This window comes from Temnothorax curvispinosus, unplaced genomic scaffold, assembly GCF_003070985.1.
Source record: "Temnothorax curvispinosus isolate PA1 unplaced genomic scaffold, ASM307098v1 QBEX01010801.1, whole genome shotgun sequence".
Lineage (NCBI taxonomy): Eukaryota > Metazoa > Arthropoda > Insecta > Hymenoptera > Formicidae > Temnothorax > Temnothorax curvispinosus.
Window position 1 is genome coordinate 14,301 of NW_020220581.1, and position 18,583 is coordinate 32,883.

Genomic DNA, 18,583 nt, shown 5'->3' on the forward strand with positions numbered 1-18,583 from the left:
AGAGTTATTAAGTGTGCAAGTTGAAACTTGGACATTGCTTCCTTAGAATGATGAAGCATTAATTTTTTTCAATGTATAATTTTCAGTATTTATTTGTTTTGGCTTCCTCATAGAGGAAGCTTTGTGTGCGAAGGTTTCTACTTAAACACTTAAAAACTCTAATCAAGCAATGTGCAGGTTTCTACTCGCACACCTAACTCTTTAGGAGCCTGTATACATAATTATGTACATTCACTAAAATAAAAAAATAAAAATATACTCAACAAAATTTCAAACGTCCATAACTCGAAAACTAATAAACCAAATTTTAATTAATTATATATGAAATAGGGGTAGAAAAAACTGGAAAATATGATAGAATTAGATATAGATCGCTATCTCAAATATTGAGAAAACTGTAGCGTAAAAATTATGTACGGATTCTCCGAAATTTCAAACGTCCGTAACTCGAGAACTAATAAACCAAATTTTAATTAATTATATATGAAATAGGGGTAGAAAAAACTGAAAAATATAATAGAATTAAAAATAAATCGCTATCTCAAATAATGAAAAAGCTGCAGCGTAAAACACATTTTTTTTATAAATAAAAATCTGCATAAAATCTATACCGGTCGACCGATTTCAATAAAATTTGAGGAGGACATACTTTCTATGATACTCTATTTGTGTGTAAAATTTCAACCCGGTATCTAAAAAATTGTAGAAGTAGATGCGTGTACAAAAAATCCGTACACACACACATACACACACACACACACACACACACACACACATACATACATACTTCCGGACATTTTTTACTAATACGATTTTTCGACATTTTAGAACATTCTAAACCTATTTCCATCAAAATCTCGAAAAAAAATTTTTTTACCATCACAAAGCTTCCTCTATGAGGAAGCAAAATTTATATTATTATACAATTATCGCAATAGATCCTAAATAAATAATCTTTTTTGTAACAAAGGTATGTAGATTAATATTCCAGATGAGTGACATTTAGTAAACAGGGCAGTTCGGTTTGCTTGGTAGGTACATAGTGTGTTCTAGATTCAATTAAGTTGTGATTAATTCACCAACAAAAGCGATGCGGGCTGTACTCCACTTTAATCCTTTCATACTTCGATCTTTATAACTAGTTTTGTTATTGTTACGAGCAACGGTAGCATATCAAGAGAGTTGTTTCTTCTCTTATCTCGTTATTTTGAGTGTTATATAATTTAGTATCGATTTAAACAGATTAAGGATGAACACTTCCGTGTAATAATTTCGTCGAATATAGAACATAATATTAATTAATTTGTTATTATTATTATCGTTATACTATTCACACGGACACTATACGGACACTATTTTTTTATTTATTAAAATCAATCAAGATAATTGTGTTATAAATTAAAAAGTTTTTAAAAGTACTATTTTTATAGGCACGATTAATACAAGATAAAAGAGATTTAGATTATTTTATTAATAATACTGAAGTAATGAGGAAATTACGGAGTTGTGAAATCATATTCATTTATTACACATGAAAATTTTCACTATTTTAATTCTTGAACGATTTCAGTGTACTTACCGTTTTTTTTTAAATTAAAAATAGTAAGCCTGCTATTATGTTTGTCCAGATTAATTTGCAGGTGATTAGGATTTTCAGGTGTTGCATTTAATCGCTCTTGCTGTGTCGAACATTCGATACTAATTAATTAGCCACTGTCAGGTACCATTAGTGCGTTCGTCATTTACAAACCTATCTCCCCCTATTGCTCATTTTAACGTTTGCAATTAGTTTCATGAGTGGACGAATTTTTAATCGAATGAGCAGATTAATTCTAATCGATATCCGGAGATAGTTATTTTATTTACTTCATACATGAGACGATATTAAAGAAAGATTCTTTATACGCGATATCTTTCTAAAAAATTTCATTTGTTTTATAAAACTCGATTTTTGGGAATAATTCACGCTGTGAATTACATTACTTTTTAGTAAAAGTAAAGAATAAGACATTAGAAATGGTGTATGGTGTGCACGCGATTCTGTATAAAGATAAATCGACTTGAATAAACTTGCCAATGCGTCTTAATACACGAGCAAAATGCTGACGCATCAGTAGTCACAGCCACAGGTGCCTAAATGACGTGTAAAAGCTTCCTCTTTTACTGCATTCTTTTCTTTCTATTCTTTCTTCTCTCTCTCTTTCTCTCTCTCTCTCTCTCTCTCTCTCTCTCTCTCTTTTTTCTTCCTCTCTCTCCTCTTTCTATTCTCTTCATCTGCTCTTCGTCTCTCTGCTTCCTACACAGATATTAAAATCAATACGGTATGCGTTTGACTGGTACACCGTATGCACCGCCATTACCGCATGCATCGGCCGCGTATGTACGATCCACCCCCACCTACATTTGCCCCCACAATCATCCCACACCATACCCATCCTCCCTGTAATCCTCCTCCTCTTCCTCCCCTTGCGGATGCACGCGAGAACTGCAGCTGCAGCTGTAGCGTCTTGCAGCCGACATGGTTGAGAGGATGAGTTGAGGTGCGAACTGTTAAGGGAGAGATGAAGGGCTTGAGGAATTTGACGTTGAGTCAAGGGTGGCTTTGGAAAATGACGAAGGGTTTGACATAATAAATGATCCAATCGATGTACCGTCGAGTGCTTCTATATTTCGAGTACTAAATTTTTGGATTTTTAGCTTTTAGAATGCTTAAGTTCATTTAGTTTGTCTTTACAAACTGTTTAAGTATTTTGAATAAATTGAATCTTTTTGATTTTGAGATTTATATAGATGTAACCATTAGAGACGTAAACATTAAAAAATTCATACAGACTTCGTCTTCTCGTAAGATAAGCTTGATCAAATTTGTAAACATAGATAAAATTTATTGACATTATTATTAAATGTATTATATAAATATTGTCATCATATTTGATATATATTTGGCTTACTCCTAAAATTAAATTTTATTTTTCACGGAATTAGATTATTACGTTTTTAGAATGTAAAAGTTTTAAATTCTTGGATAGTAAAATTTTTACGATCTACTACATTATATTTTTAGTACATAGTTTTGCTTGTTAAATTATTGTAATGTATCATAAATTGCATTATTAAATCTCTGAGACTTTAGATGCTTGAATAACTCGAGTCCTCTCCCTGAGTCATAGAGTTCTTAGATACTACATAAGTCTAGGTGTATTAAGGAGGGTACAAAGATGGAACATAATTTCATACCAAGTTAATCAGACGCTCAAGGAGCCTCCGGGGAAGATACGCAACGTCAAGGAGGACTGACGAGGAGGAAGGGATGAAATCATAACCCACGACATCAAATACTGACCAAGGCGTGCCAATGTCGTGTAACAGCTGCTGCTAATCGCCTGTTTAAACTAAGCTAATTAGGAGGTTAATTATTCAATTGTGACAATTATATTTCGATAATATTATACATTCTATAAGCATATGTTTTACACTTTAGCATGCTATAAAGAGAAGAATTTGAATGTTTAAAGTATAAAGCTTAAAGTGCTTGTATGCTTAAAGAGAAGAAACTGAAAACTGGGGCAAGGTGTATTTTAAACATTTTATATTATATTATTTTTTTAAAACATGCGAACTCTCGCCATAAATTGATTAGATTTTAAGCGACTACGTCATTGATTAATTACAGTTCTCTTCACAGACCAGATAAAGCTTATTAAAAAGACAGGAATTTTATCTATCTATATCATAATTAATTGTATGAAAATTTTATTTAATTTAAGTTATATATATCACATCCATTATTTTTTTATATTGCAACTGTCATTCACATTCTAACGTTTTTATTTTTATTATTGAAAATAAAAAATTTATGAAATACTTTTTACATTAAAAATTTCAAAGTAACTTTTCTGAAGATTATAAATATAGATAAAATATAAATAAAATTGTAGAATCTTTCAAACAACAAAAAAGATGATCTGATTAATGATCTGGACAGTATAGCGAGAAAAGTTTAGGCTATCACATAAATCCATGATGTTACGCGAATGTAGCTCGCTTGCGTTGTGCATTTCGCTGACACCTCGTAAAACTGTAAACACGTTGCCGGCATTGGTTTTATCGCGCATTCGGACGGGATTCACGAGCCGCCATTTAGCCGGAATATTATTTCGTCAGGCCGCCAGCCGGGGCGAGCGGGCGAGTTTAAATTACTCGCGCGATCGTATGGCGCAATTAACGGAGAGGATTTATGTCGAAGTGAGCACTTCAAGGTAAAACGTTTCACGGTTGTTAACACAAAGAATTTGGCGAAGATTAAACGACGTAACATATAAATGAGGGAAAGGAGAGGTAACTTTTTTATAGACGAGTATATATTGATTTTAATTACATGCGTTCTTTAAAATAACAGAGCATACACAAAAAAATTAGTCAAATAATTCTTAACGGTAAAAAGAAGCATAAAAGCTTTGAAAGCAATAATTCTAAAAATATACTTCGATATATCTTTTAAATTGTTATTGAAAGAGATTTAATACTATTATGAGGATAAGACATGGAATTATTTAACATTTTACATACATGTAAAATGGTAAGATGTAATATAACGTGCAATAATGTAAGAATTACGATTTTTCCATACACTAATTTCTGTTTTAAGGAACACAAAAATATCTGAATTGTATTATATTTGTTATATCAGTATTTGATTACATCGATCTTTATTTTTCGTTTACAGCACCGAGCTAAGGATCGATCTCGGGACTGAGGGCGTGGATCGTGCATGTCCGAAGTCGGCGATTCGCAAGTAAGTCAATTCAACGCAAATCGCAACGTATACTTCTGTCTGTTTTCAACCGGGCAATAATTGCGCGTACAACTGCAACTCGCAATTAATCACGGCACGATCGCATAATCTAATACAGAAATTGCACGTGCAACGTATCGCGGTAATATACCGGCAATTGATTGCACGAAATAGAACACGCTCTAATTCGCGCGATTGTACATGCTAAGTTTGATGTAAATTTAAACTCGTCAATGCGCAACCAATTATGATCCTTTTGAACGTTCATAACCCTTCGACTTATAATAAAATATTGCCGTACATCATCAATATATTTGAAGTATAACAAAAGAAAAGTTTTGTATGTAAGTTCTAGTAAGTAAATTTATAATTGCTGCAGATAACGGAATTTTTGCGATAAGTTGGTATCAGTTTAAACAACATTTAAACTTTTATAGTCTTAAACTTTAAACTTTAGTCCGATTAACATTTACTTCGGTAGAAAGTCGATCATTCGATTCAGTCGCGATGACATGAAAATATCTTACTCTCCCTTTTCTTCGCGATTTTTCTTTTGCGTAATGAAACGTCAATCGAGAAGGAAGCGTTGTTATAAAATACAAGAGTGGGCGGACGAGGAAAGAATGGGGCGTATTTTGCGTTGGTACCTTGTTAGCTCGTGATTGCTGGTTCGTCAATTTTAATTACATGCTTTTAACGATGATAGGATCTCAGAAACGTTTTCTTGTGGAAAACTATAGAAATATAGTACTTCGCAAATTATTCAGAATTTGTGATTCCGCTGAATTTACAGAATTCACATCGAACACTTAATTAGTCGCGAGAAAAGATGATAACGGATTAAAATTGGTAATTGAACAAAACAATCGTAAATTATTGACGTTGCAATTATGAACACTTTCGTGATGAGATTGCAACATGATTATTAAATTACTCGGCAATTTATTAAACGTAAATTTATTTAATTATTGAGTTTTCGGAATTTGTTTATCACAAATTATAAAATTCATTAAATATACGGATGAAGGAATATTAAAAAAGCGTTTAAACGTGAAATGTATAAATATGTACGTACAATGTACATATAAATTAATGTTCGAATTGACAAAAAGTTGGTATATATCTATTATTTTTCTAAAAGTTGAATTTGTTTTTTATTGGCGAAAATATATCAAGAAGCATTGTATACCTATATTCTGAGTTATAAGCATCAGTAAAAAGATCTTTTTTTCGCAAATTAATATATTTGAGAGGCTAAAATAAATAATGAAACGTTATCTGTTATTAGATTTATGACAACTTTTATTTTATGGAATTTAAATTTTAAGCTTTAATTGTGCTAAGACATTGCTACAAATTCGAGCATTCGAGATTGTGAAAAATGATTGTTGTTCTTGAAATTTCTACCAAGGGAAAATCTATTTCAAATCTCGCAAGGAACGGTGTTATATATCTCCGTTCGATCGAATTCTGAGACATTCCGTATCAACTACTTTCAGCTTTTTGACAACATTTCGATGCTCATCAATCTCTCGGCGAATAAATGATTTTGACACAACCATTTTAAATTGTACGTGAGGCTTGATATTGCGCGCACTTCCGGGGCTATTCCCTCTTCTCTTACCCTTTCCTGTCCACTCAGTGTATAGCGATTTGTCGCAGCCAAATGCAATTGTCCCCCCTTTTCTTCGATAATTGCAAAATCGGCCGAAACTCCCTAAAGCGGAATGATGAAGGTTATATGAGGGAAAAATTGGACCTTTTATCGGTTATTTCACTGTAATTTCCCGGAATTCAATTTCCGAAAATATCTGAAATCTTTTAAAAAATCACATTTCCAGATTAAAAATTGTTTTCAAATGTGATACATCTATAATTTTGTATTGCCTGATTTAATCACATGTTAACTTAATTTATAAGAAAATGACGATACAGTTTATATTGTGTTCTTTTTATATTTTGCAACGCGTAGTCAGAAATTCCAAAAGTGGCGGTGATTTTCCAAATTACATACTCACGTTTAATTTTCCGCGTGGCTTGTGTTTAAAAATACGCTGAACAAATTTGCACAACGTACCTGATCTTATTCCGTGGCGAGAAGACAAAAAATTTACTCGCTAATACACTCGTTAACACTCGCCCGATTTATTAGGAGCAAATGATCGACCGATCGCGAGCGCGGCGACCAGAGGCTGCTGGCGCTGCAACGAGCGAGCGAGCGGCGTTTTATCGATCGGCGGGACCAGGAGATTTACGCGTACATGCCAGCCGTGCCTCCAACGAACATATGTCATGTTATTTACGAGCCGGGCATTACTCTCTGCCCGATTTACTATATTTTATGTTACGTGGATGGACTCGCGATTCTTTCAGATCGGGCCGGACGCCGGTCACGTCGCCGAGGTGCGTGCCCGCGCTGCAGCGATCATCACTGGCCGATACTTAGCTTAATTGCGCGTCGTCTTTCACGGATTGTTCCTTAAATAGCAATAAATAGCGGGATAACCGACGAAACTTCCATCTTTTTCATGAAACTTTATTATCCCATTTTGGGGAGTATTGATCGATTTTGCAATTATCGGAGAAATGTGAGATACATGTGAGATATATGCACCTACATTAAAATTCAAGGCAATATTTGAAATAAAATTAGATTTATTTTATACGGCGAATTCGGCACGATTATAAATGTAGAAGATCTCTTACACGTTGCGCTAATTATAAATTTCACTCTTGCAAAATTTTCAGCGTTACGTAACATATAAAATTATGTATATAAGACTGTATCTCACTGGCGTTCTATGTGTGCGTGTGAGAATTAAAGACCATATAAAATGGATTTAATGTTTACGTTTCTAGTTTTCGTATTTGGAAGTCGTTTTCAGGCCGGGTTCTCAGTACGCTTATTATTCGTGGATCGTTAAACGGAAAGTCTAGCAATTGAAGAGCGCGAATTTTAGAGCGCGACATAAGTTTCTTAGACTCGTAATCTAGAGATCTGCAAATGTTGAACTTCTCCCGACGCATTTACACGACTTCTCACGTTTGGAGAGAGAGAGAGAGAGATGTGCCTAGATCTTTTAGTCGCAAAACATCAGATATTATCTAACGTGTTTCCAAATTTCTAAACTTATGCTACAGCTTCTTACTTCTAGGGCTGCATTCCGATATTTACTGTCAGCAACTGTCAGTGCTGAAAATTTATATTAAAAAATATATAAAAAAATACAGTACTGACAGTGAATATTGGAATGTAACCCAGGAAGTTTCACAATTCTTCAATTGTCTTTTTTTGATTTGAGAATTAACTTCCTAATCCTCAATCTTTCAAACGCGCATGTCCCCGATTTCTCGGTTTTCAGGTTACGTTTTTCCGGTCTCTGAGAGTTAAAATCTTAGTTTAAGAGTTATTGGATACGCGTTGAAGCACGAAAAATGGATGCGTTTGGATCACCGATCGTGGCACCTCTTTTGTATGGGGGCCATTAAGGATCGTTCGATCATGATCTCGATACTTTGAAGTCGAAATGGGAATCACGGGGTGCTTAATGGTAGCCATTTGGAGGTCAGCCTCGTAGCGGGAATTTATGTCCTCATATTTCGGCAAAGGTGTCGCGTGGCGCGGCGCCTTTCGGCAACGTCACCGACTGCCTTTCAATCAGCTGACGCGCAATTCGGACGCTTGATCCCTCGCATTTTTACCCGTTTCGAGAGGTATAATGCATCGCTCGATCTCCACCGCAGAGAAAAGCTTCTTGAAGAATCCAAGAGTCCGCCCATTTTTCGAAACTCAAACATAATGCTCCTTTTAAGGTACAAAATGGCTCTTTGCAATTCTTAAGTATTTACGAGAGAAAGTTGCATATATATTCACGTTTTCGTAATTTATTTGTTTAAATTTACAAGTAAGAATACTTTTTATTATTGTTATATAGAATAAATTTTAAAAAATTATGTTAATGTATGATAATGAGAGGAAACTTATTTTCCATTATTCTTACTTGAGCAAAATTTCTCTTTATTTTTATCGTAATTTTAAATACCTTTCAGATATTTATAAATAAAGAAAGATATACATTATTTTTTATAATATATTGACATTTTTCACAAACCTAAGGAAGATTAATTTATCTTTTATTTTAAATTGAAACTTTCAATATTTTATCTTTAAAATTATAATTTAACTTTTATCGCGTCAAATTATACACCATTTCAAAATATTGATATTGAATTTAAAATCTTTTAATTTTTTAAAATTTCGACAACTTTATACAAGAAATAAATGTTCAATAATCTTTTTAGAAGTAATTTTTTTTTTAACAATACTAACGATACAGGAGTTTAAAGTTGATCTTTTCTCATTTTACATTAAGCGAATTCGTCGAAGGTTTACAAATCTCTACTGGAGCTACGAGTTCTTTGGTATTTTAGCCGGATGCATTTTCACAGCGTATAAAGTACCTAACAACTTCTCCCTAACAACAGTTCCCCCTGTCTGCGACAAGAACGGATATACAGCCGTTTGAAGTCACGTTACACTAAATAACGCTCAGATTGCAAACTAAATAAAAGTATTTTTTGAAGCGGCGGATAAATCGAACGGCTCTACTACTTAAAAGCGCGCGAAAGTTTGGCGCTTTGCGAGAACGCGATTAAAAAGCGATTTCCAATGAAAGGCAGGTCGAGGGGATGGGATGGGAACGGCGGACAGGGGGCAGAAGCGTACGACACTATGCGCGGCGGTGTTTTTATTTCACGGGAAATTTAACTTTAGGACTGGCGAGTCGGGGGAGAAATTGCGATGGACAGGGCGAGTTCGGTATTGGATTACGACAGAATGATTGCGCTCTTAATTAAAAGGGGTGGAGGCGGGAAGGGGCCCGACCCTGTTCGTGTTTCCGCTAAAGGGATTAACTTACTAAATCAGAGTTATGGCCTCATTGTCAGTCGCGATCATAAAGCCGATAGATGTTAACAGAAGTTTCCTCGGGTTTGTCTTCGATTCAACTTCTCCTCGGATTGATCACCTCGTCGGTTTCCGATATTTCATTACTGTTACTTTTAATTATTGCCCGCGCGGATATTTAATGTGTCAGCATTTCGTACGTCGCTTTCTTATTTATTACTGCATGCAATTTAGATTTGCAATTTTAGATTTAATGTCATTGGTAACTTTGGATACCAATGACTTTTTCTTTATCTAACTTTCTTGGAATTGATCGATCACCTCTCATCTGTCGATACTTTCTTTATTGTTTTATTATCTTTCAAAGATCGTCTGCATTATCTAACCATTCTAACCGATCTAACGTGTTAGTAATTCTATTGTTTTATTATCTTTCATATTTTCAATTATATTAGTTCATAGCATCGTGCGATGCTTTCAATGTATTTAATTCGCGATTTTGGATTTTAATATGCGATTTTATTAGAAAAAATTTTAATGACTTTAAGTCTCGAGAGCGTCTAACCTGCTAGCTGATATTGCTTGCGGATTATGGTTTTATTAATGTTCTTATTTATATTCATCCCCCGTGAGACGCAGCTCATATAACGTGCAATGATGGAACGCGCCGCCCTTCTTCATCCTCGCCCTAATGAAAAGCGTATGCGTTGTGCCCTGTAACTTCTAGCGTCACGTCGTGACTCATTCCCTTCAGAAACGATTCGCTAATCTCATTATAAGTACTTCATGTAACGAAGAACTGAATATGTGGTAATTAATCCATGCCACCAGTCATTATAATACATGTGTGTTCTCTTTATTATCTTATAATACACAAACATATTTTTCTTTGGAAAAAAAAATTAATATCTGTATCTAGAATATCCTCATAACTTTATATCTTGGCAAGTAAAAATTTTATTAAAGTAACTTTTTTTTTAAACTGAAGAAAAAATAAGAGTTTTTTTATATTATCTACAGAATTTCAGCAAATTAAGTTTCATTCTCTTGAAGCTCGATAAATTTATAGTTTGAAAATTCTCTATTTTGATATTAAAATAATCAAGGTACTCTTAATTGCACATTTCTGCATCATTATAAATTATTTTTAAGGAAACTATGCAATAGATATAAACATGTCCGTTTCAAGTTTGTTTCAACTTATCTCTAAATATTTCCAGTTTTGTTTTAGAAATTATTTGATAATTTATCCTTATATGAATTTATTAATTAAACGATTAAAATGTTGTATTATACATGTATTATAATTCCACATGCATTGTTACGTAAACAAATTCTGGAATTAATATGCGATAAGTATACATTGTCGTAAAGAATTAGTAGAACCGGTAAGATAACAAGCGTATAAAAAAATGCAAATTTTTAATACGATAGAATGACGCGACGTGGTAAAGAAAAAGAGGAAGAAGAAATTCGACGCGCAATTCAGGTGAACCTTGTTTAAACCTTACTTCCGTTCTGTGTCTTACCCGTTCCCGTTAGCCGAGAGGTATTCCCCTTGGGATGCGATTGAGCTAGCCAAGGGATCGATTGAAGTCTTGATTCGAAAATCCAATCGGTACAAATAAACGAGAAATTGACCCTTTATCACCTTCCGTGTCAGATATAATACACACAAAACCTACATTTTCATTGTAAAAACATTAATAAAGATTTTTGTTTGACGTGGCTAAGCCACATATGACATATTTAACAAACGTATATTTTTAATCCTTGAATTCACATAGCGTAATTTAATCTGGTTGAAACAGAATTCATTATATACTTACTCTATTAATTGCATATAATCAATAATATTATATAGCTTTCATTTATTTGCTTTTTGCAATTTTACTTATTTTTGCTGAAAGAATGACTGAGAAAAAGAAATCACAAAATCCAACTGTACTTTTTTATTTCACACATGATATTATCTGCCACGATGTATTTATAACGACTATAAGTATGTCCAAGTTTGTGTTACAATATTCCACGCTCGTCTGGTCATAAATATTTAATAATGGCGTTCCAAGGCAAAAAATCTCAGACACTTATGATTCGTAAAATTCGCGAATACTTTCTTCGTGAGTAAATAATTCCGTATCGGCTGCGGCGCCCGCCATGTAAACTTTATGTTCCTCCCTCGACGGCCATGTTGTCGGACACGTAAAATCCGCTGCTTTGTGTTCCCTCCGCTACTCCGGGATTTCCACAGGAAATAAGGAAACGAAATTCGCGCATTGTTTGTTGAGTTTATATTTTGCGATAAAACACGTTGAATCGCGATGGATAATATTCCGTAAAGATTATTATAGCTTCTTATTAATAATTTAATAAATCGAAAATAAATAAGAGAAAAAAATGACAACTCTTATACGATCTGCATTTTACGTGCTTCCTCACGAATTTGAGAGATAAACGCGTTTTAACTTTTTTATTAATTTTCTATACGTACGTCTAAGAAGATATAAAAAAAATGTAAACTCATTAAAAAAAGTTTGTTACGAAAGGATTAATATAAATTGGCCTTTTTGCTAGGAGTTAGCGGGAAGTATTTTGATAGGTGTTACTAACTTGATATAAGAGTTGATTTGATAAGGGTCAATGTAAATTACCTGATGACAGTATAAAGAGTCTAGATTAAATTTGCGCTGAAATTGCGTTGCAAAGCTCTTGCGAGCTTGATTTGTTTGCAACTTTTCGCGCGATCGACGATAACGACGTTTGAACAAATAACAAAGCGCGCCCGTTGATGTAACAGCGGAACTTTCGAGTTAATATGACGCGCCGCTAATTTGTTAACAACAACGGGGTGATGCTTAATAGACTTTCCCTTGTTATTTGCTAGATGAGTAAAGCTGCTGCTTGTAATTAACTTTAATTAATTTTATTTAACATGTTTAACTAATTTTAAGTAACTATAACATGCAACTGTTTGTAAGCGTAATTTGCAATATTTGGATAATCGATTACATAAGACAATTATAAACAATCTATTGATTATATAATCGAAACACAAAATTAAATCTAATCAAATCATATTAACTAAGATTTATTTATATCAATTGCTCACTGGTATTTTTATTGATAGTTTTAATTATTGTAATAGAGAAAGACTTTTTCTGTGCCATATTACATTGCGGGATTATAATTATACGTTAATATTTTTGTTACTATTATTTTCCGATATTAAGATGAATTTATATTGACCTTTTCGTAATTTCTTTGAAATTGCAAATGTGATATATATATGTTACATGACTACATATTTAAAGCTTCTGTCGAGATGAATTTTGTTCTTATTATTTTTTATTTTTATTATTTTATTATTATATTAGGAGACGTATTTCTATTACTTATTATCTTCCCGATTGCAGTTCAAGTCACAGGCAGCGTGTATACTATATCGCGCGTCGTACATTTTCCGCGATAAGTCTCTTTTCAACAATAGGAACATTATTGCGTTGCGGCAGATAATTACGAGAAATAATGGTAGCGCCTTCGTGGTACATTTATTAGATTAAGATCTGACCTCGGCGTCCAAGAAATTATGGCGGGGATCAAGCCACCGGATTATTAAGCGAACAGTTTCGGAGCACCCGGTATATAACTTTGCGCTGTGCATTTCTCAAAGGTCCGTAATTCTATTGCCGTTAGGAACTGTTAAGAAAAGAATATGTAATTATAATTTGAATTAATAAGCCCTTTTGTACTCATGTACCTTCCGATCAGTTTGATCATGTGAGTCAGTTATAATGAGTATAATGCAAAGCGTTTGACAATTTATTAGAGAGTTTAAAAAAGATAAGAAATTAAAAAAAAAATGTCTCAATCAGTTTTATTCAAGGTATAATACACACAGCTCTAATTACACTTCCCTTTTCTTTAAGGAATACATTGAATAATTGCCGATTGTAGACCGCTTATACATCTTGTTTTTGTCTTATTATATAAAATAAAACATAATTTGGATCAATTATATCATCAGTAATTTTCCATAGCTACAATTTACAATAAAACATATTTATATATAATAATGATAATTATATATCATTAATATCAATAATAATTATTATTATTACAATAAAATACATATGCAGTAGACTTGTTAATCATGCATTATATTATATTTTATTATCTTTTTCTATTTTATTGATAATGATAATTAGCTGCTATTATTAGCAACAATTTGTTTTTTATTGCATGTTAAACCGATATATGTATAATCATTACGCACATTCATTTCTGTCGCATCACTGATTAATAATTAACATGTCACGATACGAAAATAATCAATAATTTGCATACATAATGACGTATGAATAATCTTAAAATGTACAGTTACGTTTAATTTAAATGCGACATTTCTCTGAAATCAATTTTCCTCTGTCTTCACTCCTCCACATATTGTCTGCAATTATTCGAAAGTCTCTTTAGGCTTAAAACGAGATCCCTAGGTGAGCCACGAAGATAATCGCATCCGATAAGCTCACAGCTTCTGCTTGTGCTGCGAAAGTTGGAATTATCGTGCGACGATTTGGCACCCAACGAGAAAATTAGAAGGAAAAGTGCACTTTTCCCTCGAAGTTTCATTATTTTCGCCGTGGATTAAAACTTTATCGCTTACGCGCGAATGAATTTCCATTCGTGCGAGTTTGCATTCATTCCTCAAGAATTTTTAATCAATGCTTTGGTTGCGTACTGATCGATTTACGTTTGATCTCCATTATATTTAAAATCAATGCTCGAACTTCAAATATAAACATAATTTTTATGTAGATTTATCCAAAGCATTTGACAGAAAATAAGTACTTATATATAGAGCTGTTTATTGTGATATTTAAAATCGCGATTTTTATTTTAAAAAAGTACTAAATGGTTTTTAAGTTATGAACCGTCGAAGATAAAGAGTTGCAAATTATATATAAGCTTTAGAAATGCAAATAAATAATGATACAGTTTTAACAATTCAAATTTTACAATTCTAACTGAAAATTTAGAATGATAGCATAAAGGAGTAACTTTTTCATTATATGGATATTTTTATTATAAGAAAAATCAATCCCAGATTTATCCAAAAGTTTTTATCGTCTCAGAATATTCTGTACATTCTAAAATATTTTGTAGACGTAATGAGCCTAAGTCTGTTCGTCTTAGATAAATAATGAAAATCTGAATTTTTTAATCGTATATAATTTAGTAAGACATATACATGGAATGAGACTAATTGTACTTATTACATTTATAAACTTGATTCATCAATAAAATTATAATGCAACATTATGGCGCTAAAGTTCATGTCTGCTGTGAGGTGTCATATTAACTAATTTATTTCGAGTAATGCCTTTTACTCGCGGAATCAACGCGCGCTAAAAATAGAGGACCGCTGGGCATAATGAGATATGGTCGATATCTTTTTACAGAGATACTGCCATGTAATAAAATGTTTCGAAATTATTACTCTTAGATGTTCTCATTCCTGATGTGCCCCGAGTTCCCTTATCCTATGTGCCATATTGCACACACGTTTTGTTATTTTATCATGCAGATTATCATAGAGCTAATTAAGTCAATATTAATATTTTCAGATTATCTTTGTCACATTGCATTTAGATTGATACGAATGCATATTAAGTTATACAAAATAAGGCATTTAAAATTTTAATAGAATCAATGTCTTCAAAAATATTATGAACATAGAAAGAATCAATTTCAAGTAGAATTTAATGTTCATAACAGACCTGTTATAGATAGCTCCAAAAAATTTTCCATTTTATCAGTTTTACATTATATGTGTAGATATATGTATGTATGTATTAAAGTAAAAAATATAATATTGAATTAATATCAAACACATACAGAAAAGTTAAAAAACTGCATGTACTGTTTAAAATATCTCATTTTCTAAATAATTAATAGATATAAATATATTGAATATACATAAATTACATATTTTACATGTTACATGAAAACGTTTTATCTATTAATAATTAAAAGCTTGCGTATTTTAAAACAAACATATAAAACTAACATAAAAAATATATATAAATGTGTAAAGAGAATTTTTTCTTTATTTATATTTCATCATATTTAAAATTTAAATTAACATCGTGCGACGGGATGGCGGTCGCTCGAGATTATTCAAGTTGCACAATGATTTATTTATAGTATACTATAAGAATCGTATCGAGAAAACATATGTAAATTGCATTTAAACTTCGCAATATCCTATTTTCGCCACGTTTTCCTGACAGTTTATCGCGCGCGAAAGGATTAAAAACGAGTATACGGGCGTGATTTGTTATTCTGTTTCACCGTTACCTTCTCTGCTACATTTTGGCGTTATGTCATGAAAATGCAAATATTGTTGCACCATGGAAACCTAAACGCTATTCTCTTTGAACGAACGAGCCATCCGCCAAGGATTAGGCGGTTAGAAGGAGGAAGATAAATGTAAGATTCGCATGTGATGCTTTGGAAGCGTTCATTACGTGACAGCGTCCGGGTGATTATACCGGGTGGCTCGTAGGAAATAGGGACTACAAAAATTTGCTATTATTATTAATTATTATATCGTGATGATAATTGTGTGTATCGTCAGATTATATATTTATCTGGTAACTAAAAAGGTGCTATAGGGTGCAAGATATTAAAAAAATCAACATCCAAGCAAGCGAAACACATTACACTCTAATAATAAGCGTAATACATTTCCATATCATTTATCTGATTTTTTTATTATATGATATTTCAATTATTCGATCTCTTCATTTCTCGATCGGCATCTACTGCGATACATGAAGAAACGCACAGCGATCTACGAATGAGAGTTTCTTCTTATCGTCAGCCAGATATATTAGTTTCCGGTTCGTGTTACGTGCGATCCGAGACCTCATATAGTAGGCGTGTCGCATAATTAAGCCGCTAGAGATTTGCATACGATCCGCCTTGTAAACGCGCGTGAAGAAGAACCATCCCATCGCCTAAATGTGGGTGGAAGGATTGCTTGAGGCTTGCCCTCCGGTCTGGCGAGAGCGTTCTGACGCAAATAGATACTGCTTTTTGCATGCGTCTTATCCAAACGCGATCTAAGACGCCTGGTGTCTGAATTGCAAATACCTGAAATTGAAGAAATCCTTTCTATCACCAGCACGGAAAAATAGAAAGACAAAGAAAAAAAATAGCGAAAGGCAATATTTAACTTTACTGTTCAACCCTTTCAGTATTTTTTTAAAATTATATTCACAAAGTACAATTAAGAACATTTGTAAAAGGAGCTAAATAAAGGATCGAGCAGAGAAACAGATATCTTATTACGTAAATAAACTAAAGTGAGGTAAAAAAAAAGAAATACAAAGTTTTTACATATGTAAGTCGGAGGGGGAGGGGACGAAATAGAAAATAAAATATTTTAGTTAAAGTATTTTGGTTAAGGTATTCAATAATATTTGATATAGTCTTTTAAGTCTGTCTCTCTTTTTTTCTCTCTTCCTCTCTGTTTACCTATGTTCTTTTATATTTAACGAGTATAATCGGGAATGTTTGCGAGGTTGCTGAGGTGTCTCTGCGCTGCCATAAAAATAAATGCAATTGTAACGCGAATCGTCGATGCGATTGCATACGCATTGCATTTAATATTTCGCGGGAAACTCGATAGCTCGGTGCACCCGCGATTGCAATCTCGCGGTTCGATTAAAATGGACGCGTAACCTTTTTATCAAAATCGCGAATCTCTTTCTCTCTTCCTCTTTTCCTCTCACTTTGCAATCCCATGTGGTATTACGTTTGCTTTATGACGGTCAAAAATATATCAACGCGTTTATAAATACAAGGTTGTTTGCCGAAACAAAAATTGACTAACGCAACACAAACCTGCGCCTGTTGAACAATTGCAACATCTAACAAGCATAAAATAAAGCTGGGCGATATGCTATGCGGTTTCGCAAGAAATGTTTGTAGTGATTTTCACATAAAAAGTCGAGCCATTAAAGTTATTGTAATTTTATAATTTTTTTACGTTTTTTTTGAAACGAAAATGCTGATTATTGTTTTTATTATTGTTTTTTTTGTTGCAAATTCTAGTTTTGTTGAAATTATTTTCTGAAAATTTCAAACGTTTGTGACAGATTGCATATTTCATACATATATTATATAGTTTTCAGCAGTGAATGATTTACTGTGATTGCGCTATTATACTCAACGCATATTATATTTTATAATCTTAATTAATATCTACATTCTATGATTTTTTTCAATAACTTCGCAACGGAACAACAATACAGGCGCCACAAAAGAAGTGCAGATACCACAAAGAATAAACGATTCCATGGAAAATAATAGGAGCGTCTGTCTTTTATTGCTTGAAATCTAATTTATGAAACGGCATGACATTTTGAAGAAAAATTTTAATGGAAAATGGAATTTTAACCGACAAAAGTAGCATTGAATAAACTACGCATAATATATCGCTATTATCTAATTCTAATACAGCTATTATATAATAATAACAATGATGTTACACACATAATTTAAGTATCATTAAATCGAGAATCATATCGAGAGAAATCGATCGTTGACGTATACTGGCGATGTTGCATCACCATGAGTTTTTCGCGTTTCGTCTTCATCGGCTAAAGTGCACCGTACTTTATTTTATCCAACGCCATATACCGCCGACTTATGGACATGTAATGCAAGACAACCCTCCGACCTTTCACTAAAAATGCGCTGTAAAGCCGCGCAAAAACTCGTTCCGTAACTGCATCGATACGCCAAGTGCATCGAAAGTGCACTCATGTGATATAAGTGCCTACGCGTTTATTTTTTTTAATAACGTATAGTGC

At 33.1% G+C, this 18,583-nt stretch overlaps 1 protein-coding gene across 1 annotated transcript in view; it reads left to right on the forward strand.

The window, feature by feature from the left end:
- The window catches only part of LOC112460765, a 136,193-nt gene that overhangs the window by 3,303 nt on the left and 114,307 nt on the right, over positions 1-18,583 (forward strand). The window contains exon 2 of the mRNA XM_025025600.1: positions 4,727-4,795. Within this exon, the coding sequence (XP_024881368.1) occupies positions 4,772-4,795 (24 nt within the window). The 5' untranslated portion in view covers positions 4,727-4,771. The remainder of the gene's footprint in view (positions 1-4,726; positions 4,796-18,583) is intronic.